Consider the following 27,513-nt stretch of genomic DNA (forward strand, 5'->3'; position numbering starts at 1 on the left):
ACAAAACAAAACAAAACACCACCAACAACAAAAAGAAAGTCAAGCTTAGTGGCATGTTCATGTCATCCTAACAATGGGGAGGAAGGGCAGGTAAATCCTTGGCATGAGTCAATTGAAATTCTTAAAAGCAGGAGCTAAGGCTTCTTCAAGGAAGAAGAAATTCCAGCAGTGGACACTTCCCTTTTGAACCAGTCTGTCTGTCCAGTTCTGCCCTTTGGCTCTGCATAGCCAGCTCTACAATTATGTCTTTTCAATAAATGTCTTAATCTCCTACTGGAGTTCTCTTTCTGGTTAGCTCTGACTCCACACAGCCACGGAAACTGTTTTCATTCTGCAGTAAAGCCAACTGCCTACATTGTGATGTTTCAAGGTAAAAATTGCTAGATCCATTATTTTCACAGATGGGAGTAGGCTTAAATACAACGTTACTCTCTTTTGCTTAAATCTCTCTTACCTATTTCTCTCAGAAGAAAACAGTAACTATACAGTCAATGTAACCTCCCTTGGTTAGTTTGAAGAAGAAATACATAAGCTGCATATGAAAGAGGAAGCCAGGTCCTCACATCAGATAAATACTCTCTGTATTTACCTAAAGGGACTTCTGGAATTGGAGTTGCAGCATGAATCATCTCATCCACATAGCAGCGTTCTCTGCTCCACAAATGTTAATCATTTTAAATGAGTCAGCAGTACATTTTCACAACTCCCCTGGACAGAATTTCCTCACCGTTTCCTAATACTCGTCGTCGTCGTCCTTTGCCAGGTTTCATTCCAGCCAGAACTACTCTGAGAACTTCTAAAACTGGAACCCAGTTACACAAACAGACCAGACTTAAAGTCAAGACTCCAAAGGGAGCGGAATTTGAAATGAAACTTGGATTTCCATTATTTGTAATAAAGTTTTCTAGGATGAAATGAAGTCTTTAAATCAAAAAACAAAAAAAGTCCACTTTAGAAATATTAAACATTTATTCATTTTCTTATGGTAGCTCTTTTCTTGGTTGTAATAAGAATATTAGCAAATAAACATACTTTTGAGATTTAAATGTTATAACCCCAAATTAAAAGTTTTTTATTCATTAAAGCCTAGGTACAATTTTAAAATAAATTAATTTTAATTACAAACGACAAGTACCTATAGATAGCTAAGAAATGTATTAACATTTACTTGCAATAACAAACATGTGCTTTGATATTTTTATTCATTATTATAAAAACTGAGTTTTCAATGAAGGCAGTTCATCAAAATTATGGTTATGGAAATAAATTTGACTCTAGTAGTACTTTAAACTCAAATAAAAATAATCACAGAATAAAACAGCAAGCATGTGGAATAGTTGTGATATATACATAGATATTTTCATGTAAACAAAGCAAAGATCAAAGAAATTAAGTATCTTTGTCACCAACAAAAGTATGAAGATTAAAAGATTATTTTATTTTACTTCATGCTTCAAGCGAACAACTGCTCTAAGCAGAGAGCTAGGCATTTGATGAGCCTTTACATTCCCCTCACTCTCTTCAGGAAATCACACATGATGAAGAGATGCCCTGTAGAGACATCTGCAGGAAAGAAATACTATACTAATTAGCCTTCTGGAAGTCATGACTTACAATTAGTGAGTCATTCTTGGACCCCTACTGTGAAACCATATGGTTCATCAGACTTTGCCAGTGAAAGGAAAGCTGGTGCTGGCCAAATCCACACCAGCTCACATGGAGACCATGTGCGCAAACCATGTAGACTTTATTTCATTGTGGATCACCATTGGCTTCCGACACACGGCTGCTTTAAGATAAAACAGGCAGTATTTAAATGATACACTTATTTTCTACAGGATGGTTTCATGGAACTATGCCCCAGTGACCATCTGAACCAGAATCAGACAAAACACTCAATATAATAAAAATAAACATTCTTGTGCCCAACCACTGACCCAGAGGCCCAGGAATTTGTATTGTTGACCTTCCCCAGGGATATTCAAATGCCTACTAAAGTTTAAATATCACTACTGCCAACTATTTGAAATTTCTCTTTACTCTTTTTTTTTGACAACGAATATTTTCTTATATCTTTCATGCATCACATTAGCTAGGAGGAAAAATAAATAATTTCTGATTATGTCAGCCAGCAATGGTTAATAGTGGTATTTCCCCATCAAAAAAATGGAATAATTGGCAACATGCAATTTTGTGCCTAAATTCCTTGATGGTGCACCATATTTTCTCCTAAAGCTTTCAAAAAGTACAAAAATATTTAAAGTGATCTGTAAACTGTCATCTGAACAGATTAGCCAGTGTAAAGAGAGCTGCTGATCAACGTCTCCTTCCCCATGGCTTCCCATGTTGGCTCAGCAGTCTCTGCAGAGCACTGGCTAAGTGTAGCTGCCTCCAAACCAGAAGAGAGTACCTTCAACTGTACATGAACAAGAATAGAGAGTGTGAAACTCCATTCAACTACAGTCCCAAAAGGGTCTCAAGAGTTACCAGTATGCATCAATATACACAGTGGTGTCTTTCTTGAAAGTTGCATTTTCAGCATCTGTATTAATATCTGCTTCTAATCCAGTTTATATTGACAATGGAAAGCAAAAATGCATTTCAATGTGCTGCTAAACATCTACTACAGTGTTTAAGTCCTATATGATCCCAATGGACAAAGTCGTATTTACCTGTGATAAATATAAATTAGAAATTAAAGAGGTAGGCGGCTCTCATATGCAATGATCTCAACATAATGTGATAAATAGTGTACCCTAGTCCCTAATGCTGATGAAACAGACAGGAGATTTCCAACATGATTGCAATCACCTCAAGAGCAGGACTTCCCAGGTCTTTGGTGCTGTCAACGAAGCGCCAACATCCCAATTCCTGATGACCATGCCAGAGCTCTTTAGACACCATATAAGAAAGAGCTAACAAAGCAAATGTAAAGTAATACTGGAGATCAGACAATAGTCCTGAAGTAGGCCGGGCTCTTCCAACTATGTTCACATATGGAAAGCAAAACAAAAACAAACAAAAAACCCTCAGGGTTGGATAAGATATCAACAATTCCTGTAATCCAGCTTGGGTTTTTATAGTTGAGGAAGCACAGGCTTATTTTTCCCAATGGCTCACAAAGCAGGAAAATTCTGAAAAGGTGCTATACATCCATGGTAAGTGCTCCCTTAGCCCAGAGTGCAGTTAGAGGGCTACTTTTCAGCCCTGGTGGTTTTAATCTGCAGCTCCACCCTGCTGGCTATTTTATAAGGTGTACCACTAGTAACAGAGGGAAGCTGACCAAGGTCCTGGAGGTACCAGGACAGGCAGATACCTAAAGAAAAAGAATGAAAACTCCAAAACCTGACCTAGTAAAGTTAATCTACGCTCAGCACAGGGTTTATCTTCCCTTCTCTTGGGAAGACACACCTCTGAAGTTCACAAACTTCAGCTCTACTAAGGCAAGCACTGAGGCAAAATGTCCCACTACAGACCACATTAGAGTGTGCTAGACAGTTGGAAACCTCCAAAGCTGCCAGGGCAAGATCCACCCCCAGCTGTACTAAGCACTCAGTAACTGTCAGTCGCTTGTTCTATAGGTTGAAAAATCACATTATTTTCATATTTATATTGATCTTCAGACCCTAGCCAAAGTCATTTGCTTCCTTTAGAAACTCCAAGTCAGACACAGCAACTTCAAACCTTGCTTGGTCTTCATGGTAGCCCTGTCTCAAAAAGAGAAGAGAAGAGAAGAGAGGAGAGGAGAGGAGAGGAGAGGAGAGGAGAGGAGAGGAGAGGAGAGGAGAGGAGAGGAGAGAGAGAGAAGAGAAGAGAAGAGAAGAGAAGAGAAGAGAAGAGAAGAGAAGAGAAGAGAAGAGAAGAGAAGAGAAGAATATGTAACATCCCCCTTGACTACGACAGGTTCAAAATGAATGAGGAGTCTATGTGGCACAATGGAGCAGCTGTATCTGCATCTCAGATGTTTGGAGCCCAGCTCTACCAAAACCTCTGGGCAGGATTTCTGTCCCTCGGAAACTTGTATTTCTTTAATCTTAAAAAGGAAACAAGTGATACCTACCTCACAGAAAGCTACGAGGGCAGAGCACTGCACAACACCTTGAATACAGCACCACTGCATAGTGGTGGCCTCTTCTCTCTGAACTTGGTGAGAATATGCGAATCAGCAAGATGGCCACAAGTTGGACCAGCCACCCTCTCATTCTGCTCCTCCTTCCCTGAAATTTGCTATAGTGCTGTGCCTCCTCGGTGGTTCCCTGGTGCTCTGAAAACTCACTAGTGCTTAGAAAAATCCCTATGTATTTGTGTTCCTTTTAAAACTGGACATGCAGCTAAAACATTGTTTAATAAAAATTACCTACCTAGAGATCATAAGCACATGTCTCCCAAAGCACAATATGTCATATATAAAAACAATTCTAAGAACACAACTGAATTCATTTGTACATTGTCTCTTAAAGTGCACCAAAGTAAGTTGTAATAACCTTTAAAATGTCACCAACCTCCTTGGGTTTTGTTTTTAAATAAAACTAAGTATCTACCAACTGAGATGCCTAGGGATTTGATTCCAATATTATGGCAAAGAGCAGCAGTGTCTTGTAGGAAAGGAAAAGGAACTGATTAACTCAACCAAGCTTGCCTCAGCAGCATAAAAACAAAACAACAACAAAAAAACAACAAGAACAAAAAAACCACCTACAATTCAAGTTAACTGCAGGTTCCATGAAGCACAATCTTGATTCATGCTGCAAAAATAAAACCAGTCAACTAAACAAACACATCCCCGCAAAGCTTTCTTAATCTAGAGGTAACATAATGTGACCACTTTCCACTTTCTTACAGTGTACCCTTGGTTTCAGGATCAAAGTATTTACCATTCTTTTTTTACAAAACACACACACACACACACACACACACACACACACACACACACACACACACACACTATAAAAAAAAACCCCAAAGTTTAGAAGCCATATGAAAAAATTTCAGTCAGTAAAGACCCATAATGACTCCAAATGTCTCAGAGTTACAGTATTCACAATACCGTCCGATGCTCCCCACACACATAGACAGCACTAGGGCGTATCCGTCGCCTTGTGTGACCAGGGAGACGTGGCAAGAACTTGAAGGACTTGGGCATCATGTCCAAGCAGGCATCATGAAACTTCTTAATCCTCCAGTAGTATATCAGTGGGTTCAACGCAGACTTGAGGTAGCAGAGCCAAAGTAGCCAGGTGCTAATCTCAAAGAAGTTGTGCCGATAGTAGAAGTGCTTACTGAAGGTTGCCACGAGGCTGTATGTGGTGAATGGGGCCCAGCAGACAATGAACACAGCAAAGAGGATCAAGATGGTGGTGAAGGCACGTGTTTTAAAGCCCATGTCGATGTTCATTTGGAAGGGTCTCTGTAGACTCATGAGACCAAGTTTGCTGGCCTGGCTGAGGCATATTCCTTCTGGGTAGCTATGAATCCTCAAGGCATTGTGCCGAAGGGTGTTGAGGATGCCCATAAATGAATACAGTATCACCAGGAAAGGTATAAAGAAAGAAATTAGTGAGATCAAAATCACATAAGCCTGGTATCCAGAATTAGTTGTGTACCCAAACACACACTGTGGGGCTCGGGAAGGTATTTGCAAATCAGGATTTCCCACAGCCAAAGGAAAAGCTATGGAAAAAGAAGTAGCCCAGGAGACTGCAATAAGGACCTTAGCCCTGTATGGATTTAGCTTATCTTGCCTCTGAACTATAATCAGGAACCTATCAATGCTAATAATGAGCAGGATAGCAACTCCCTCTATCACAAACAACCAGAAAAACATAGCAGACAACCTGCAGAAGAATTTCCCAAATATCCATCTGGTGGTAAGAATAGTTACCAGGGCAAAGGGCATGTTCAGCACGGCAAGCAGCATGTCTGCAAAAGCCAGGCTGGCCAGAAGGATGTTAATGGCAGAGCGCATGGCAGCTTTTTGGTAAACCATGAGGCAAACAACCAAGTTTCCAAGGAAAGACACAAACAGAATAAATATCATTATAGCCGAAAGGATGATCTGGAGAGCTAAGTTTAGGCTCTTAAAAACTGCTGGTGTCGGGGTCATGGCTGTGCTGTTCACTGCTAAGGAACTAAGTCCCGTGCTGGTCATGGTTTCCAGGCTATATCTAAGCAGTGGACCAGGACTAGGATGTTGCAATGGTGGAGACGCCGTAATATTCACATGGGAGTTTTCATAGACTACAAATGTTGTGTTGGATGTCCCAGTATGGGATGCAGTCAACACCGCTGAGACAATCATGATTTTAGAAGGACAGGAGGTTCAGGCAGAAATGTGGGTCCTCTTCAGGCATTTCGATACAGCACTGTAGGGTCAGGTTCCACTGATGGGCTCGGATACACATTCTGGAAAACGGACAGAGTTCCATCTTCCACAAAAATCCTTCTGCCTGAAAATAAGCCCAAAACAGAACATGAGATCAGATTAGTAAATACATTTCACTCTGTTGTTTCACAACATCTAAGTACTAGCAAAGACTGTTCATCTCTGCTTAGCTTCTGAGGTCAGACGAGGCTAAGTATGTTCAGGACAGTATGGCTGTAGACATATTTGACATTTTTAATCTTTTATCATATAGGATCACTCTTTTTTCCTTCTAAACCTCTAAAATTGTGTTCCCTAACCTAGTCATCACTAAAATGCCACTGTTACATTGTTTTAACGAAATATAATGAAAATTTTATAGTATTTGTAAAGAAAGCAAGGTGGATCTTGAAATATATTAAGGAACCAAGGACAAAGGTCAAAACCTATAGTTGGTGCTTTTTAAAAGATTGCAGCAGCCCTCTCTAAGACTCAGACCATTGAGGAAGAAGGGGCAGAAAGACTGTAAGAGTCATAGGTTGGTGGGGACCTGAGAAAAACTGTCCTTTTGGGCTCGGCAGGCCCACTGCACTCGTGAACTCACAGTGGCTATGGATGCCTGCCCAAGACCTGTACAAGATAAAGCCAGTCAGTGTTCTATCGGGGAAGGGAGTGGGAGTGGGCTCCAGAGACCCCATTCCTAACTGAGGAGCTATGGAGAACCGATAGCCTTTGTTGGAGGGAAAACAGTGTTCTTTAAGTGTTCCATGATCTAGTGCCCTACATCCAGAAATAAATGGACAGCACAAGCTGGACCCAATGGGTTATTGAATCAAATAAAAAAGACACGAAGTTTGGGGTACAGGGAAGCAGTGCTGGATCTTAGAGCATTGACAAAAGGAGTTGGGGTAAATATAATCAAAATACATTGTATGAAAGTCTGCAAGAATTAATAAAAATATTAAAAAAAAACTCAAAAAATGGCAGCAGTATCATAGCTTTCTACGGTCACTATTAATAAACATTTCACTAATTCTCTTGGGAGAACAGACTTCAGCAGTTCTTTCCTATGGGTTCTTATTCCATCTTTACATTAGCATAAGGCTTGACGGCAAAAACAACCGAACCTCAATTCCCAGCTTATCATGTGGTAATAACACACTTTGACAGCCCTTAAAAGTAAGAACGGGGTTATTTTCAACTAAGATCTGAAACTCATCTTAGTTTTCTTCCTCCCTCCCACCCTCCTGCCTCTTCCTTGTTTCCCCTTTCTCTCCCTCCCCCACCATTTTCCCTCTCTATTCCCCCTTGAGATCTTTTCTCATAGCAATCCCCCCTCCAGAAATTCCCACCAAACACACTAGAAAAAAGCCATTCAGATAAAGGAGTCATTTTTCCTACGCTCTTTCTCATATTCCCTTTTCTTCTAAACCTGTCTTTTTTTTTTTTTACTTTTATTGGTTCTTTGTGGATTTCACATCATGCATTCTGATCCCACTTATCTCTCTGTCCCCTCACATCTGCCATCTGCCCTTGCAACCTCCCCCCCAAAACAAAACAAAATTTAAAAGGAAAACCAAAAACTAAACAAAACAAAACAAAAATAAAAACAAAAAAAATTAGAAGAATCTCACTGTGGAGGCTGTAGTGTGTCCTGTTGAGTCACACAATTTACCCTTTAGTCCATCCATCTTTACTTGCAAGAGTCATTGGTCTGGCTCAAGGCCTCTGGCTTCCTACACCACCTGTCATGGCTCTCACCGGGGCTCCTCTTGGATATCCTGTTGTTGTCCTGTGTCATGGAGATTCTGCTGTTTTGGATCTGTAGGTTGGTCCCCTTCACATGTTCCAGTAGTTCATAGATGAGGCAGAGGTTAGGTGAGCAAACTCATAGCCCCGGTTGGTAACCGGGTTGGTCAGCTCCCTAACTTTCCCTCATCCCTACCCTGGTGAGCTCTCCAGCACTGCCTAGGCTAGTTTACCCAATGCAGCCTACAGCAAGGAGTGGGGCCAGTTCTCCTGCTTTGGGGCCTTCAGATCTGGGTCTCCCCTCACTCTTATTCGCCAGGGTCCGCTCTACTGTTTTGCCCAGGCAAGATGCAGGGCCCTCTCTCCTGATTGTTGTAGGGGGCATATGAGGCTCCCCTGCTCTCATGCCCTCAGGGCTGGCTCACCTGTAACCTGACAACAGGGTCAGCTCTAGTGGCAGGTAGGAGGACAGCATCTTTTCCTCACCTATGCCACTACACAGCAGATGGGAGGGTGGGCGGGGTCAGCTCTAGTGTGCTGCCCAGACGGGAAGCAGAGGCTACTTCCTTGTGCACTGCAGCTAGTGAGGGTCAGGGCTAGCTCTACCACTCTTGGCACCCCAGGGCCAGCTCTCTCACCTGCCGCAGGTGGTAATGGGAGTGGGGAGGGCATCTGTCCCTCACCCATGCCACCACACAGCAAATGAGGGGGGACAGCTTCAGCTCTCACGCCCTCAGGCTCGGCTCTGCCTGCATCCTCAAGCACAGGGTCAGCTCTGGGTGCTTCCCAGGGGAGGTGAATGCCTATGGTGAGGGGTGGGGCCATCTTTCCCCAGTGCAGGGGGCAAACTCTTCTTCCCTGAGGGGTAGGCCCAGCTTGCCTGCAATAATATCCAGCAAAGGGCAGGGCCAGTGAAGGGTGGGGCAGGCTCACCACAGCATGGTTCCAATGATCCCTGTGCTAATACAGGCCATGGATACCACCACAGACCCCAGCTGCAGCAGGACCATGGGACCCAGACATGCCCTCAGTAGCAGCTAGGCCAGATGCCACCACGGCTCCAGTGGCAGCACAGACCCCTCAGATCATCATGACCGCGGTGAAAGCATGGTCCCAGGTGCCTGGCCATTCACCAGGCATCTACAGAGCCCTCGGTGGCAACTGGAGCCACGGACATCACCCTGGACTCTGGCCTTGGAAGGACCACTGACCTAGACATGGTCCTAGACCACCGCCCATGCCCAGATGTCTCCATGGCTCCAGGTGGCAGCACCAGCCATCCAGATCAGCATGGCCCCAGGTGAAGTGTAGTCCTCGGACACTGCATGGTCCGAGGTCACCAACCAGACCCCAGTCATCAGCATGGCCCTCGGTGACAACAGGAGCCCGGGGCATCAACTCAGACCCTGGTTGCTGTAGGGCCACAAACTCAGACATAGCCCGCTACGGCAGCCCTGGCTCAAAATGACACCATGGCCCAGGATGACAGTGCAGGCCACTCAGATCAGGATGTTCCTGGTGGCAGCATGGCCCTCCAACACCCTTATGACCACAGGTTGCTGCCCAGGCCCCGGGCATTTATGTGGCCTTTGGTGGCAACATGGGACATGGACATCAATACAGACCCTGGCTATGGTAGGGCCACTGACCTAGTCATGGTCCTAGGCAGCAGTCCAGGCTGGGATGTCACCATTGTCTCAGGTAGCAGTGCAGGCTACCTGAACCAGCATGGCCCCTGCAGCAGCATGGCCCTCAGACACCAACATGGCCCCAGGTGGCAGCCTAGACTCCAGGGCATTCGTATGGTCTTCAATGGTCTCAGGAGCCACAGACATCAACAGAGACCCTGGATAGGGCAGGGCCATGTACCTAGACATGGCCCTCAGCCACAGTCCTGGTCCTGACAATACCACGGCCCCAGATGATAGCCCTGGCCACCCAACTCAGCCTGGTCCCGGCAGTGGCACAGCCCTCAAACAGCAAAGTGGTCACAGGTTGCAGTCTAGACCCCAGGCATCCACATGGGGCCAGGACAGCAACATGGGCCAGGGACAGCAACACAGACTCTAGCCACAAGCCTGTCCATTTTCATCATTTCTTTCTGATATGCAGACTTCTATTTCTTCTCTCCAAAGACTGAATTGATACTGTTAGCAATTTGACAGGAGACGCTAACCAAATAATAAAGATGATATTAAGGAAGATAGGGAGAAAAGTGCCTGAATATTCAGAACATATTCAGAATATTTACAAAGATTTGGTTATCTTGTCCCAAAAACTTGCTTACCTTTTACTTAGCCTTATTGCCAATCTCTCACCAATTTATGAAGCCCTCAATCTTACATAAGAGCTTTCTCTAATCTACAACCCTATCAACCCACATTCTGACATGGCTTCTCCCTTCTGCTGTTCTTAACTAGGGGATAATCTCTTCAGTTACAAAGGGACTGGATTTCTGGACAGATTCCTTCGACAAACCCTTAAAAGGTTAGAAAAATTAATACACAGAAAATCAAAACAAAACTACAATTCACACATTGTATGGCCTTAGAATTAGTCATTGATGTTTAAGGGTAAATGTCAACATTTTGTTTATCCATTTCTTAGGGTGTGAAGGGAAGAGACAGGATCTCATTTGTGAGAGCTAAGATAGAGCCCTATAGCCAGATCATGCTTTTTGTACTAACTTTGCATCTATAATCCACTGTCCTATGTAGGACTGCTTTTATAAATAAGAAGAATAGCACTTACATAAAATACTGATTCTACTATTTCCTCTCACTTTATAGTTTAATTTTTGTCGTTACCTACTAGATTTTATACAACGTCACATATTTCCTCTAAAATGCAAATAAACCTTGACAACATGTTACATTAAATTAGTGACTATCAAAGTCTATAATCACAAAAGGGCAGTTGGAAAGGAACAAAGATTATTATAGTTTTGCACCATAATCTTGTCAGGCTATTCAGAGAGACCCCAGTATGCAGTGTTGATATTATGTGTAGTATAAGATCAGTGTTGGTACAGACCTACCTCCAGAGAAAACTCTACATAGACAAATAGGTATTTTAATCCTAAAATAACAACTTAAATCATGTTTGGCCAACTGTGTTAAAACTGCATTTCAGAGATGGCAAGATGGCTCAGTGAGTAACGGTGCTTCCACCAAGCCTGGCAATGTGAATGTGACCTTTAGGACCATGTGGTAGGAGAGAACTGACTCCCACAAGTTGTCCACTGACCTGCACAGGTGTTGTGTGGCATATACATACTCCCCCACATACATGCATACATTCATACATTCATACATACGTACAATAATTAAATAAGCAAATGCAATACAAAATTTTAAATTCTATTTCAACAAACATCTAGTGAATCTGCAGTAAGTTTGAAATACTTAATGTCCTTAAGGCTGGAAGTATAGTGCTAGAGCCTCGCATGCAAGAGGCCCTAGATTCAACTCCCCAACCAACAAAATTAACTGACTGAAAACAATTAAATTAGATTTAGCTTGGGTTTTTTTTGAAGATGAAGAACAACAATTAAAAATAGAAAGAAACAAAAGCAAAACATTAAACTGTGCTTTTTAATTTTAATTTTTTATGTTCCATATACAACAAAAGTGTCTTTTTTTTTGCATGCCTCCCATTACTACAGAAACTTCTAACTCAATTCACTCAATTACTATCTAGCCTCCAGATATTTGCTGAAGGCATGCTATGTTCCAGTCACTAAAGGGAAAATGATTAACAAATGGTCCTGGGTTCTGGTTAAAGAGAACAGACTGACCGAAGACACTGCATCTCAAAATTCACTTTGAATGGATTTTTGTCAATATAGTTATACAATAAACTAAAAAGAATACGATACATAAATGTAAGGTCCATTAATAAAGAATGTTTTAATGCTTTTAGGCAACAAACAAACCAACGAAGCAGATGCTGCTGAGGTAACTGTCCTAACAAAACAGAAAGAGAGAGCCTTCATTTCCAGAACTTCTAGAAAATGTTGTTTTGAGGAAACCAAAATATCTGTAACCCTCAGGATAAACTGATTAGCAGTGACCCCAGAAAGCCCAGGTGAGGCTGAAAACAAGAAAGTGACTGAAAACCAGGATACTGGAAATCCAGCCAGGCCTGTCTCCTCTCACTGTACAATCAGAAGCACACACACATCTCCATTCAAGAAGCTCAAGGCTGTGGCAAAACGTCGGGCTGCAAATGGCATCCAACGAGAATGCCAACAGTCCGCAGAGGTACAAGTTCCTTCTCACCAGCTTCTCAGACTGCTGGACTCTAGGCTACTGATGCAGGCAGGCAGCCCCACCCGGGAGAGATGGACTCTCACAGTCACCAACCAGCCCAGTCCAGAGTGAAAACTCACTTCCACAAGGCAGCACTGACTCATCCCTGGGGGTAGATCTCCCGAGTACTAAAAGCCTCTTAGAAGTTCCACCACTTCTCAACAGTGCTGTGCTGGGGACCAACCCTCAACATGAATTTCCATGAGAACAAACCTCAGTGCAACCTTAACGTCACCCAAAAACTAATCATATCAAACAAAGGCGTTAAAGTCTTGTTTTAGTACACCTAAGGAAGAATTAGCATTCAAAGTGACATCCAGGTCTTTTAACAGCAATTCAATTAGGTCTAACTTTAGCAAGATACATACGAAAAGAAAATCGAGTAGCCCGGTCCTTTGCTTCTCATTTCCCCCTTGTCAGTTTCTCCAGTTGCTATTGAAATACAGAAAAGTAACAAATGTGTTTCTATGGCCCCAACCAAACTTCTGAGTTCTAGCCTTACATGTGTATGTATGTGTCTATGTAGGGCATGAAGGCATGAGTGCAGGGCCCCCACAGGCCAGTAGAGGGCGTGAGATTCCCCCAGAGTCAGAGTTACAAGAGGTTGTGAGCCACCCAACCAACCTAGAGGGGTCCTAGGAAATGAACTGGAGTCCTCTGCAAGTGTGTGGTCTCATTGACCACTGAACCATTTTTCCTTACCTATACATATTTCTACATTCTGATGAGAATCTCCTTTGGCCTCTGCATAACCCAAACCCTTCTTTCATCTATCCTCTTTTTAGTCTGTACTTTTGAGTGACAGGACTTAGTGAGCAGTCATTGTGCTGTTTGGTTTTTGTCAATTTGAGAAACCTACTCATATCCCAGAAAACGAAATCTCAGTGAGGAACTACCTCCCTAAGACTGTCCTGTGGACATGTCTGTGGGGCATCTTCTTGATACAGGAGGACCTAGCCCACTATGGGTGGTGCCATCCCCAGGCAGGTCATTCTGGATAGTTTAAGCAAGCAGGCCAAGTAAACCATGAGGAGCAAGTTAGTAAGCAGCATTTCTCCATTTTTCTGCTTCAGTTCCTAATTCCACTTTCCTGCCTTGGGCTCCTGCCCTGGCTTCCTTCGATGATGTCTGATAACAGTAAGCTAAAATAAACTCTTCCTCAGGTAGGTTTTAGTCTATGTTTTATCACAATAGAAAGCAAAGCAGGACAGTCATGTTACACTTTCCCATGCCATCTCTTCCTTCATGCTCATGCATGCCACTTAGAGAATAAACTTCTGGGAGGCAGATGTGATTTGGGGTAGGGGTTGGAAGGAAAATGGGGTAGATACATTTTTCTTAACCCAATTAGAAGTTCAGCATTTAGTACATACTCAACAAAATTTCACTGAGATATTAATATCTGTCACTGCACTCAGTCTCTTATCTTTTTTGATTTCCTATTATGAAATCCTTAAAAGAAGAGTAGATTTTATAGTTTTGCTTTTGGAGAATCTACTTTTCTGATTCTTCGTTGCTTTTCAATAGTTCCTTAATGAAATATTTGGTGTGTGTTTTCTATTTGGAAAGCAAGCTACAGACACTGATACAGCAATATTGACAGAACAGATGAAACCAAGTGGAATCTGTCTTCCTAAGAAGTGACCAAAAAAGTAAATAAAAGAATGGGAAGACTTTAATTGGATAACCTAGAAATGGAAGTATGAGGTTCATACTTATCTCCACAGAAATATGGAGTTAAGACAAATCCTGACCAGTAACAAACATTTAATAATATAATAAAAATCTTGGCATTATAAACTTACAGAAATGGGAAACGAGGAAAGAGACCAGGGTTGAAGGTAGGCAACTGCTTTGACCCAAGTACCTGCTCCCTGTGTCCACAATTCCCTATATTCCCTCCTGGGCTCTAAAAGTCCCCTGGGCCTGAGATCCTTGCTTGAATCCTTCCCTCAGAATCCACAAAGGTTCTGCTTACTATGCTCACTTCTCAACAGTTACTGTCCATACCCACTGTGGGGTGCGGGATATGCTTTCCATTGGCTGCTCAGAATGTCTCCTTAATATAGTCTGAGAGTTAAGGGTTAAGCATCCCTTCATGGGATGAGACACAGGAGTCAAAAATCTCTTGATCTCAGCCCTTGACTGGCCACCAGGCCCAAGGAAAGTTCTTCCAAGTCCATCTGGAAGGAAAATCACGTGATGAAAATCAGAAGCACTCCCTTGAACACGTTCCTTTCTCCAGCCTCACTTCCCTTTCTTCTCACTCCTGTTACTCTAGGACAACAAGCCCTAATACAGCCCTCTGTTTAACTGGCTTTGCCTCCAGAACTTAGATTCTGGGAAACTAGAAAAAGAATCCACTCATCAACTGCACTGACTCCCATTCACTTACCTGCCCTGTGACCTGAAAGTCAAAGACCATTCACTTGAACATTTCTTCTCAGCCTTCCACCAGCACTCAAAACCTCTAACTCTAGCCTGTCACTTCCCTCACAGTGGCTTCATAACAGCCCCCCTCTTCACTGCTATGTCACCTCCACAGTCTCACTTCCTCAGCCTTGCCCTCTTCTCTTGCATCCGTCCACCAAACTATAACAAGAGGAACAATCTTATTTGATTAAGAGAGTCTCTCAATGTAACCCTAGCTGTCCCAGAAATCACTCTGTAGACCAATCCAGCCTCGAATCACAGTGATCCCCCTGCCTCTGACTCCTGAGTGCTGAGATTGAAGCTCTGCCACACCACATCCAGCTGCTTGAAGAAATTTTTAAATTATTTTTTTATTTTTTGAGATTATAATAACATCATCCTCCCCTTCCCTTTCCTCTCTCCAAACCTTCTCATATGCCCTCCTTGCTCTCTTACAAATTCATGACCTCTTTTTTCAATTGCTATTACACACAGATATGTAGATACATATATATTCCTAAATACATAAATACACCCTCAGCCTGTAAAATGTTACTTGTATGTATGCTTTCAGGGATGAACTTTTAAAATTACAATCTTAATCTTTTAATCACTTTCTAAATCCCAACCAACTACAAAATGGTAGTGTGCTGGGGATTTCTTTCTGTATGCTGTGAATGTGTTGCTCTGATTGATTGATAAATAAAACACTGATTGGCCAGTAGCCAGGCAGGAAGTAAGTATAAGCAGGATGAGGAGAGAGGAGAATTCTGGGAAGTAGAAGGCTGAGTCAGGAGACGCTGCCAGCTGCCGCTGACACGAGAAGCATGATGTAAAGATACGAGGCATGTGGCAAGGTATAGATTTATAGAAATGGGTTAATTTAAGATGTCAGATCTAGCTAGCAAGAAGCCTGAGCCATTAGGCCATGCATATTTAATTAATATAAGCATCTGTGTGTTCATTTGGGTCTGAGCAGCTGAGGGATCAGGCAGGACCAGAAAAACTTCAGCTACAGTAGTAAATCTCTTTTCAGTCCTAAACAATCTCAAGAAAGCCAATAAACTCATAGTTGATAAAGTGTTTAAGGACTGAAAACACAGAAGGAGTGTTCAAGAACCCTGCTATTAAGATCACAGTCCACCATGTCCAGATAGCTGTCTGAGCTCATTACAAACCAGAAGACTCCGTTTCCCATCAGGGCTTCCTCTTCTTTAACCTTTATTGGAGAGTGTCCCTAGGCTCAGATGCCTGACCTTAGTTGGAGGATGACCCTGCAGAGAGCTCCCTGAAAATGCTGTATGACTCAGCACATAAGTGTGGCTCTTTCTTCCTGCCCATACAATAATTCGGTACTGTGTTATAACTAATCAGCCCTTGCTGCCCATAGCCCTAAGAAGCTTTAGGACCCTTATATACCTTATCCCTGGTATAATAAAATGAGCTGTCTCTCTGAAGCTGGCTCCCAGAAGTTATTTCCATCATACTCATGGCCATCTGAATCCTGCTCACTGTTTCTGCTCCCTCTATCCTCATGAGCTAGTGGCCAACGACACCTGAAGAAAAAGAGGGTCACCTACAAACCACATGTCATAGTACATGAAGGACAAGCATTCAGTTGGGAACTGCCTCACCTTTTCTTTTCTCCCAGATTATAGTAAGTTCTGTTGCTTCTTAATAGCATCCTTCTTCCAACATCTTTGCCTAAGGTCACATGACTGATAAACACTCCATCTCCATGAAGCAGCTGGTTGAGGACAAGCCAATAGACCTGCTGGTTCCTGTCTCCAAAGAACCTTGTTTTCATTAGGACATTCTTACTGTTCTACTTCCTTTAGAATTTCACTCTCTCCAGACAGCCTTCTCAAGGTAAACTCTTTCTGCTCCAAGACCACTGTAGTTTCAACTGCAGGTAAATGCTGTACCTCAATGACAATGAATCCCCAGGAACAGGGCACCAGTTAATAATTTTCCTTAAGTCTTTAGCTAACACCATGTAATGACTTGTTTTTTGTTTTGGTTATTGATTTTTTTAACCCAGCAATTTCAATTTCCTTAAATTAAATATGTTTGTAAATATAACTATCTACCAGTAAAATACTATTTCAATATGAAGCTCTTTAATTATAAGAAATATCTCAAACACTTGCAAGATTTAGATGTAACTGCAAACTTAGCAAGAAATACTTGCTGTGGAATAAACCTTTCATACATTGTGAAGCTATTTTGCTCTCATTGGTTTAACAAAGACCCAACTGGCCAATAACTAGGCAGAAAGAGGTTAGGTGGAAGAGCCAGACTGATAGAATGCTGGGAAGGAGGGTGGAGTCACCAGTGAGATGCAGAGATGAATATGCCATGCTGAAAAAAGTTACCATGATGTGGTAGCATACACAGAAGAAATATGGGTTAATTAAAGTTGTAAGATCTAGTTAGTAACAAGCCTAAGCTATTGGCCAAGCATTTGTAATTAATAATAAGTCTCTGCATGGTTATCTGGGAGCTGGCTGATGGGACAGAAAAGTCTACCTACAAATACTTACAAATAGAATATTTTCTTTTCCTGATCAACTATTTCTGCTTTCCACTCCACTACATATATTGCAACTTTGGCCATATATCAAGGATATTTTAACCTGAAGAATCAATATTTAGGTTCCTTATTAACTCAATAAGAGATGATTAAATAGCTTGAAGCGACAGATCTGCAAAACATAGAGGAATACTTATTTTTTTTTCTTTTTTCATTTTATTAAAAAATAAAACTCAGGAATAAATATTAGGGAATAAACTTGAGAGATCCATGAAGCAACAGAGCCACAAACACGTGCCTCTCCCCACTTCCCAGATTGAGGAGACTGCACAACTTCTTGGCTCCTCCCTTTACGTCTTCATTTTTTTTTAATTTATTTATTTAATGCTGAATGCCGTTTATTGAAGAAGGAAGGAGGTCTTAAATACAGGCTTACAGCACAATGGGAGAACCCTGGAGGGCAGAAGTTTGCTATCAATGTTTTACAATCTTGTATCTAAGCTGTTAATGCCCATTATGCAGGATACACAGACAAGGATCTTCCCTTAAGCATTCAGGAGGGTGGAACCCAGCTGGGAATTAGCATAGGGAGGATATTAAGGTCAAGGTCAGCAAGCAAGGCAACAGTTACCCAAAACGGGGGCCAGAGCCCTACAGGTCCCCCTTTTACTAAAAAATGAGCTTCTGACTTAGGTTGCGTGGGATGTCAGCAGGTCACCTTACCCATCATGGAGACGCCTGCCCAGGCCACACAGGCGCTCTGTCTTAGGTTGGTGAGCGCTCCCCAGGTATTACCCATCTCTGAATACTCATTATCATACAGGTTCAATCATGTGTGAGCTGCAGAGTTAACTGCTGCCAAAGATCTCAAAGTGGCGCTGGGCTTGCAGTCTGTGTGTTCAACACAGAAAAGAGCAACAGAAGTCCTAATCCACCCATAGCCAGTAGGCTAAAGGCAACTGAGCCATTTCCTTCCTTAATGAGCCTTACTGCAAATTGGAGTCCTTGTAAGATGGTATCCCAAAAGCAAATGGAACTTGAGTTTATAAATTTATAATTTTCAAAGCCAATCGAAATGTATACAACTACTGAGTTAGATTTATCATGCCCAATAGAATGAAAGATTAACTAACTGTGGTAGCTACTTTTGCTGCCAGGGTCTCCACTGTGCTAGCTGTTGTAAGCAATTATGAAATGGTAATCCCAGAAACAAGAGCAGTGATGGCTGCCTCTGCTATAACAGCAACAACGGCAGCAGCAATGTCAAATTCTCTTCTGGAGTGTGTGGGCATCCACTGGCATGGATACAACTCCAGGAATACTTACAATATAATGTTATTTGCATAGGTACTAATACTGCATGTATATATAGCATGACTATTACACACACACATACACACACACAGAGATACTCACACACAGAAAGAGAGTGAGAGAAAGAGAGAGAAATAAATAATTACCCAAATGCCAAACTTGAATGTTAATGGTGTGTGGAATATGGGCTGTTCTATTTTTTTCATTGAATTTTACTGTGCATTGGTTTCTCATATGAGAAAAGAGAAAAAGAGAAATAATTGCCTTCAATCTCCAAAAATATGCTCAGTGTAGTTTTAAAAAAAGTATTAAAACAAAGCTTCAAAATTATGGTTTAGTAAAAGCCTGAGTCTAGGGGTTAGGCAATGGCTCAGATGGAAACATGCCTGCTAAACATAAGGAGCTGAGTTCACAGCCCCAGCATCCACCCACAGAAAAGGTTGAGCATGGTGGCACACCCCTGTAATCTCAAGGTGAGGGAGGTGAAGACAGGAGGCTCCCCAGAGATTGCTGGCCAGCCAGTCTGTAGCCAGGTTTCTCTGGTCCCATCCAGTCCCGAGGTCCTATAGCTGCTTATAAAATAATCACTCAGAAGCTTATATTAATTACGAACTGCATGGTCTATGGCTCAAGCTTCTTGCTAGGTAGCTCTTATAACTTAACCCATTTCTATTAATCTATAAATTGCCACATGCCCATGGTATTACTGGTCTGCTGGCATCTTGCTGCTCCTTGGGCGGCGGGCTGGGATCTCCCCTTCCTCTCCTTTTTCCTTTTACTATCTCTCTTGGATTTTCCCACCTGGCCCTGTCCTACCCTGCCATAGGCCAATGCAGCTTTATTTATCAACCAATCAGAGCAACACGTATTCACAGAGTACAGAAAGACATCCCACAGCACCAGTCTAGCTAAATCAGTGGGCTCCAGGTTCAATGAAAGAGGCCCATTTGCAAACCTAAAGTAGAAATTGATAGAGGGAGACACCTGATGGCAACTTCTGGCCTCTACATGCATGCACTTGTGTGTGTACCTACACACACACAATCAAAAAAAAAAAAAAAAAAGCCCTAAGTCTAAAACTGAGAGTGGAGGCTCAGACTTGAAATCCTAGCACTCAGGAGCCTGAGGCAGGAGTATTATTGCCTTCTGTCTGAGGTCACACCTAATGAATTAATTCCATGACAGCCTGGGCTACCCAGTAAGGCTATCTCAGCATAAACATCCAAAAAAACTAAGTATATGAGAACCACTCATATAGTTGAGTGACCCCCTACCCTGACACTGAGGTTAGTACAGAAACTTAACTACCTCCCTAACAGAAAAATTCTGACAAATATGATTCACTTTTCATTGTGGTACAACGTCACTAAAGACACAGATCAGATGTGAGATGGGGAGGAACAGTCTAGTGTCATGACACCTCTGCTGAACATCTTCAGAGTTCTCAACACTGTAGAGACAGGTTCTAAGTGTTTTCCTTCTCTCAGTGGTACAAGTGTCTCTGGGAATGGTGAGCGCCACAGGAAACCACAGCAGAGCACAAGCCCCAGGAGGTGCCCCAACGCTGGTGCTTTCACAGGCTGGGGTGGGGTTGGGTGGATTTTGGGTGAGGGGAGTGTATCAGCCACTAGCTTCCTATTGCTCCTCTGGCTCTCAGCACACCCGCCGGCTTCTATATCCTGCTATATAGTTTGTTAACGCTCCTGGAGAAAGTTCACAGGACCAGCTGTCAACAGCTGTCTCCTTTCCCTATGTTGATCTCTGTTGCTTTTGTTTGTTTGTTTTAAGAGTTTATTTATTCATTTTACATACCAACCACAGATCCCCCTCTCATCCCTCCTCTCACTCCCACCTTAGCCTTCCCCCTCTCTGACTCAATCCCCCATCCCCTCCTCCAAAAGGGTAGGGGCTCCCATAGGGAGTCAGAAAAGCCTGGTACATTCAGTTGAGGCAGGACCAAGCCCCTCCCCCTGCATTAAGGCTGAGCAAGGTGTCCAACCAAAGGTAGATTTTTATTTCTTATCATTGCACCCACCTCTTTTTTTATGTTCAAAATCTTAGTTTACTAAAAAATAAAATAAAATAAATAAAAAACAAAAATGAAAAAACAAAAACAAACAAAACCCTACTCATTGCTTGAGGGTGTAATTAACTTTAAAGGTAATTACTCTTACTTCAGAACAGGTATTTTTCCTATAGGACAATTGTTCTCCCTTGAGATACTAAACTCTATATTCCACAGGATAACTTATAACTACTTCTTAATATGCTTTATATATGTGAATATATACAAATACATTAAGGATGTTAAGTATATCTTTGACTACTACTGCCTCTTTAAAAGTGGCCAAATGGGTCTGCAAAATCCTTATCTTGGCCGGCCTACGTAAGAGAAAATTCTAATTTCCTTTAGTTGTCATTTTTAAAAGCTACTTGGAGGCTTTCATAGACATCTTGGAGTTTACAAACCATCTTAAACTATATCTAAACTATAATGATAGATAGTTGTAATTTTATTTTTGAGATTATAATATAGTTACAACATTTCTTCTTTCCCTCCAAATCCCCGCCCTCATACATCTCTCCATGCTCTCCTTCAAATTCACGGCCTCTTTTTTCACTAATTATGATTATATGTACGTATTGAGGAGAGGTTTTAACATGAAGCTAGAAGCTATCTTTGCTCCTTCTCCCATTATTTCTTCCTTGCAGAAACATATACAAAGATTAGCAAGCCTGCAGAAACTGGCTACTGAAGGGCATGTGATAAACAGCAACCATGGAAGCTTGCCAGAAACAACTGCCAGGATCCATATCTACTGAATCAGAATTTCCTTTTGCAGGACACTGAGGTGGATTCCATGCACACTGAATAGAACAGATCCAAAGGCTTCTGGCTAAACTGTTTCAGTCACCAAGCCTCTGTAGCACCACTTACGGAATTAAAACTGTTGTGACTTCAGGACAGGTTACAGGCTATCCCCCACCTCCACTAATTTGCCTGTGAATCAGGAAGTAGGGCCTTGCTAGTGTCTAGGAGTGGAGTAAGCATTCATGAAAATGGGCAAATTGTCCATTTCCATGCTCCAACAATGGGCTTTAGTTTTTTAAACACTGTTGCAAAAACTGGAGAAATTTAAGAGGTGAGAAAACGGTCCTTTTTTTTTTATTGACTTTCACACTAGTTTTTAGGGAATACAAACGCTAGAGAAATGCATACAAAACACAAATAACTCTAGCTCATGCTTTCATATGAACTGGTTCTTAACAAATACACAGATGGACATAATCAGTTCATTTTAAACCAATTGCTGAACCTTTTGCTCCAACTTAAGCATATCTTTTCCAGATTTTAAAATGGTGTCCGGATGTTGGAATCTTAACTACACATCAAACTAAGAAATTGGCATTTTCCCTCCAGTGGAAGGTTTTGGTTTCAGATAACATGCAGTTATAAGAAACAATTCAGGGATCCCATGTGCCCTGTTTCCCCAGGGCCTTGTAACACTAGACAGTTTCACAACCAAGATGTTAACAGTGATACAGCTCTCTCTCTCTCTCTCTCTCTCTCTCTCTCTCTCTCTCTCTCTCTCTCTCTCTCTCTCTCTCACACACACACACACACACACACACACACACACACACACACACACACACACCAATTCTCTCAACGACAGCATCACTCTTGTTGGCCTTTCATGGACACATACCTATCAATCCTACTCTTCTACCACACCTGGACTGAGACAAATTAATCTACTCTCTTAGTTTATAATATCATTCTAAGAGTGTGATCCTATTGAAGGGCTAGGAGTTAGACAGACCCCTGACACGCAGACAGATAGAAAGGAGAACCATGGATGGATAATATGATGGCAAACTTCTGGCTTCTTTTCTCATCTTCCTAACAAGACAAAATCAGCTTAAAACAAAGTCCTGGTAGGCTTTTTTCTCCCACCAATAACAGAGAGAGCAAAGTACTGAAAGACAAATGGGAGCTAGACCACATTACTTCTCCCTAGAAGCATTAAGGATCTGTTCTTCACATGACATTTTTAAGTTTCACCAAGATTAATCAGAGTTTAAGGCTGTCTCAATCCATTTTGCTGCTGGTTTCTCACAATTCTTCAGCCTGAAGATCCAGATTATTTCTCCAGCATAATAAAAGCTTCTATTATTTATCTGACTACTGTCGATTTCTATCTGTTGCTGTGATACAACAGAGACCAAAACTAAGTTAGGGAAAGAAAGGGTTTATTTGGCTTACGGGTCACAAGGGAAGCCAAGGCAGGAACTAAGAAGACACTCCAGAGGAATGCAGCTTCCTGGCTTGCTCTCTGGGCTCACATTCAGCTCTGTTTCTTACATCTGCCAAGACCACCTGTCCATGGGGTAGCACCACCCACAGTAGGCTAGTCTCTCCCACATCAATCAACAGTCAAGAAAATGCTGCACAGCCCTGCTTACCAGAGAGTCTAAGGGAGGCATTTCCCCAGTGGAGGTTCCTTCTTTCACGGGGACTCTAGTTTGTGTCATTGACAAAAACTAAACCACAGAGTTACCTCCTGACTCTTTATCTTTCTATGTCTTTTATAGTTTCAAGGACTTTGGGATCAGGCTTCCTGACTCTTTATATTTCTATGTCTTTTATAGTTTCAAGTATGTTGGGATCAGGCTACCTTGACTGGGCTTGAAGGATGTGCCACTTTTTCTGATTTTCCTTTCCATGCTGTGTTGCTGGAGATTTCTTTCTTTCTTCTTTCCTTCCATTCTTTTCTCCCACAAATTAGACTTTGTATTTGTCACTATTAAAAATCTGATTTGAAAATGATTCTCGGAACGGTGGTTCATTATCTGTCTTAGTTACTATTCCACTGCTGTGAAGAGACACCACAAACAAGACAACTCATAAAAGAAACTCTTTACCTGGGGGTTTGCTTACAGTCTTGCCATTATCATCACGGCAGGGGACAAGGTGGCGGGCAGACAGGGCACAGAAGCAGTCACTAAGAGCTTACATCTGATCCACAAGCAGGAGGTAGAGAAAGTGAAACTAGGCCTGTCATGGGCTTTTGACACCTCAAAACTTAAGTTCAGGGACACACCTCCTCCAACAACGCCACACCTCCTAATCCTTCCCAAAGAGTTCCACCAACTGGGAACCAAAATTTCAAACACAAGCCTACAGGTAGACAGTCTCTTCAAACCGCCACAACATCCATCAGCTTGTTCAAATTCAGCATCTGTCTCATCACCAGTAGGTTTTCCAGAACTATCACTGGCACCATGGAGTTCCATGAGTTTTTCCATTTTAAATATGGTTTTCTTTAGCATTTTTACTTTTCTAACAAAGATGTTGTGAAGAAGATAAAAGGATTGGCAAGTCCTCTCTCTGTGTCTTTCCCAATGCTGTCTGGAATCACCCCATTAACTACTTCTGTCACATAACTTGCCTGAACTGCTTGGGTCATGACTTTCATCATCTTCCAGATCTGTCAGACCTACTGGTGCTACGCATAGGACCTACTATATATCTGGTTGTGCTTTTTAGTAAAATCAGCAGAGGAGATTGAACAAATAACTATCAGTTGTCTTGACATCAACGTAAGTGAGCTTCAATCATGGTCTGCCGCATTTTTACCATGGAACACATTTTGTTCATGCCAGCAAACTTAGGTCGCTTTTGCCTTAGGCATCCTTAGTAATTAGTTTGAGTTTTCTAAATGCATCTTTATCACTCTGTAGATCAGCAAGGCTCACTTCAAACATATAACCTATAAGGTCACCCGATGCAATTTTGGTTCATTGAGTCCTTGTAAATAGTGTTTTCCCAATATTTCTAATATTGAGCATAGCTAGAGCTTTCATGCCACACCAGTCTTTCTTAGAAAATGTATCAACCATTTTCTTCTTGGATCCCTTCTTGCCACTTTTTCTGAGGTGCTTGCTCCTGCTGACCATCATAGCGCTGCTCAGACAGCCAGAAAGGTGTTGGAGATTTCTACAGCCATTATGACTTGAATGTAAAATATCCCCCACAGCCTCATGTGTTTGAACACTTGGTCCCCAGCTGGTGGTACTGTTTGGGAAGATGAGGGAACATCTAAGAGGTGAAACGTTAGAGTCTGGCCTCACTTCCTATTCCCTCTCTCCTTCTAGATTGTTGATGTAGTGTGAGAGGTCAGCCTCACGCTCATACTACCATGTCTTCCTTGCAGTGATAGACTGTATCTATTCTGAAACTATAAGCAGAAACCCTTTCTCCTTTAAATTGCAACAGAAACAGAACTAAGCAAGTCATCTTCCTAGTCCCCGGAAGGCCCACTTTGCTTTCACCTGGTGTCTTTCTCCCTCTTTGATTGCTCCTACTTCACGACTGTCTCTCAACTTTGAGATGTTACCTTATTGAAACGCCTCAGACGATTTCATTCATAGTCTCTCCTGTCCTTGATCATCTCTCTTTCCTTCCGACTATGAACCAGACTGAACCTACTTGGCTGCTGATATCAGACAAGATTAAGCCTTTTCGGGGGGTGGTGTAGAGGTAGACAATTTCTTTTCTTCCAGGGACATTAATTTTGCTTATCTTGTTACTACTGTTGCACAACACTTATTTCCCCCTATTATATCTTGTGCCTACTTCTGAACAATAAATATAGAATCTTTTTCCTTGAAGCCTATGGCTTTCATCTGCCAATTGATGCACAGCTGTGACTTTATGTTGGTTTCTAGTGGACAGCTGGCAGGAACACCGTGTGTGGAGACACTGGAACTGCCAGATGACAGGCTTTACTTTGGGGTGAGCAGAAGATATTGGGGAGCACATGCATACCCTCACTTGCCTTAATTCTCCCCAAGCAGTTTTTGTGATTTCTTGAGAAAAGAGATCTCTTCGTTTGTAACTTGAGAATAAAATGCTAGGCTTCCCTATTCTATAAGTAACATTGCAGGCAGAAGGAACACAGTGTTTCTGGGGCACACAGCTCAGCTCTTCATTCCATCACATCCACCACTGCACCTACTATTATGAATCTTCCTCTAGACTTAAAAGACCTCCTACAACCACTGAAGATCATGTAAAAACAAAACAAAACAAACAACAACAACAAAAATCTTCAAAAGATTATCAGTTTTAGAGGCATTCTCAAAGTCCATGCTAAGAAATTACTGAATCCATCTGTTTTTATTCTTTCTCCAATAAAAATCTCCAAAAAGTCCCTCCTTGCCAGGCATGGTGGCATATGCCTTTAATCTCCCACTTGGGAATCAGAGGCAGGAGAGTCTACGTTGTATAGGTCAACCAGGTCTATACAGCAAATTTCAGGATAGTCAATCAGCATTACATAATGAGATCCTGTTTTTAAAAGAAAGAAAGAAAGAAAGGGAGGGAGGGAGGAAGAGAGAGAGAAAGAGAAAGAAGGAATGAAAGAAAAAGAAAAGAAAGGAACAAAAAGGAAAGGAGGGGAGGGGAGGGGAGAGGAGGGGAGGGGAGGGGAGGGGAGGGGAGGGGAGAGGAGAGGAGAGGAGGGGAGAGGAGGGGAGGGGAGAGGAGAGGAGAGGAGAGGAGAGGAGAGGAGAGGAGAGGAGGGGAGGGGAGAGGAGGGGAGAGGAGAGGAGAGGAGGGGAGGGGAGGGGAGGGGAGGGGAGAGGAGAGGAGGGGAGGGGAGGGGAGGGGAGGGGGGGAGAGGAGAGGAGGGGAGGGGAGGGGAGGGGAGGGGAGGGGAGGGGAGGGGAGGGGAGGGGAGGGGAGGGGAGGGGAGGGGAGGGGAGGGGAGGGGAGAGGAGAGGAGAGGAGAGGAGAGGAGAGGAGAGGAAATTCTTTATAGAGGACTGGGAGATGGCTCAGTGGGTAAGATCACTTGCTGTACAAACAAGAAGATGTGGATTCATTTCCCTAGAGCCAATGTAAAGCATAAAAGCCAGGCAGAGTGTGCACAGAACCACAATGTTGAGGGACAGAGACGAGCAGATCCCAGGAGCTTGCTGGCCAGCTAGCTTAGTCCAAATGGCAAGTGTCAAGTTCAGTGAGAAATGGTGTCAAATGAAAAAGAGAAGTGGAAAGCAATAGAGTGAGACACCCCCAAGACACCAGAGCTCCTCCTCCAGTCTCTGCATGCACACACATGGGCAAGCACACTGGCACACACACACACACACACACACACACACACACACACACACACACACACACACACACACACTGCAGTAACAGAAAGTCGGGTGAACAGAAAATCAATCGTCCATAAAAAGTATTTTCATTTCTCATCTCATACATGAACATGAACATGATTCTGTCCTGTGAGTATATATCAACTTTGAGATAAAGGGATGAGCAATAGCTGTGTTTTATTGAACTGAAGAGCGTGCCATAAGATCACATATGAACACTTGCTGAGTCTACCAGATATTACATTGAAATAGAAAAAGGTCTCACCTGATACTGGCACTACTTGAAATGTAGATATAAAAGAAATGATTATTCAAGGAGGAGGATGCTAGACATCCTCCTCTGACCCCCACATGTGTGTGCACTGGAATGGAACCCCCCACGTGTGCACATACCACACACACACACACACACACACACTAGCTTTTAAGCACAACCTGTACACAGTGTCTATAGAGACAGACACAAAGACTATAATGAATAAAGAAACCAGACAGGATTCTTTGGGTTTCCAGAAACCTATGGTAAAAGAGCTGTCACAATTAGGTCCTGCTGTCAACTTCACACAATTCAGTTACCAGGGAAGACAGAACCCCAGTTGAGGAATTGCCTAGACCAGACTGGCCTCATGCCATGTCTGTGAGGCATTTTCTTGATTGCTAATTGA

At 42.6% G+C, this 27,513-nt stretch overlaps 1 protein-coding gene and 1 pseudogene across 1 annotated transcript in view; both read right to left on the reverse strand.

Annotated features, from left to right (window-relative positions):
- Positions 1 to 3,479: 3,479 nt before the first annotated feature.
- Gpr63 (G protein-coupled receptor 63) overlaps positions 3,480 to 27,513 on the reverse strand; it is a 53,960-nt gene continuing 29,926 nt past the window's right edge. Inside the window, exon 2 of the mRNA XM_052717305.1 lies at positions 3,480 to 6,446. Within this exon, the coding sequence (XP_052573265.1) occupies positions 5,039 to 6,298 (1,260 nt within the window). The 5' untranslated portion in view covers positions 6,299 to 6,446 and the 3' untranslated portion in view covers positions 3,480 to 5,038. The remainder of the gene's footprint in view (positions 6,447 to 27,513) is intronic.
- On the reverse strand, positions 22,354 to 26,065 carry LOC128097105 (40S ribosomal protein S3a-like; annotated as a pseudogene).

Source organism: Peromyscus californicus, unplaced genomic scaffold, assembly GCF_007827085.1.
Source record: "Peromyscus californicus insignis strain IS unplaced genomic scaffold, ASM782708v3 Scaffold_5__1_contigs__length_169319896, whole genome shotgun sequence".
Taxonomy (NCBI): Eukaryota; Metazoa; Chordata; class Mammalia; order Rodentia; family Cricetidae; genus Peromyscus; species Peromyscus californicus.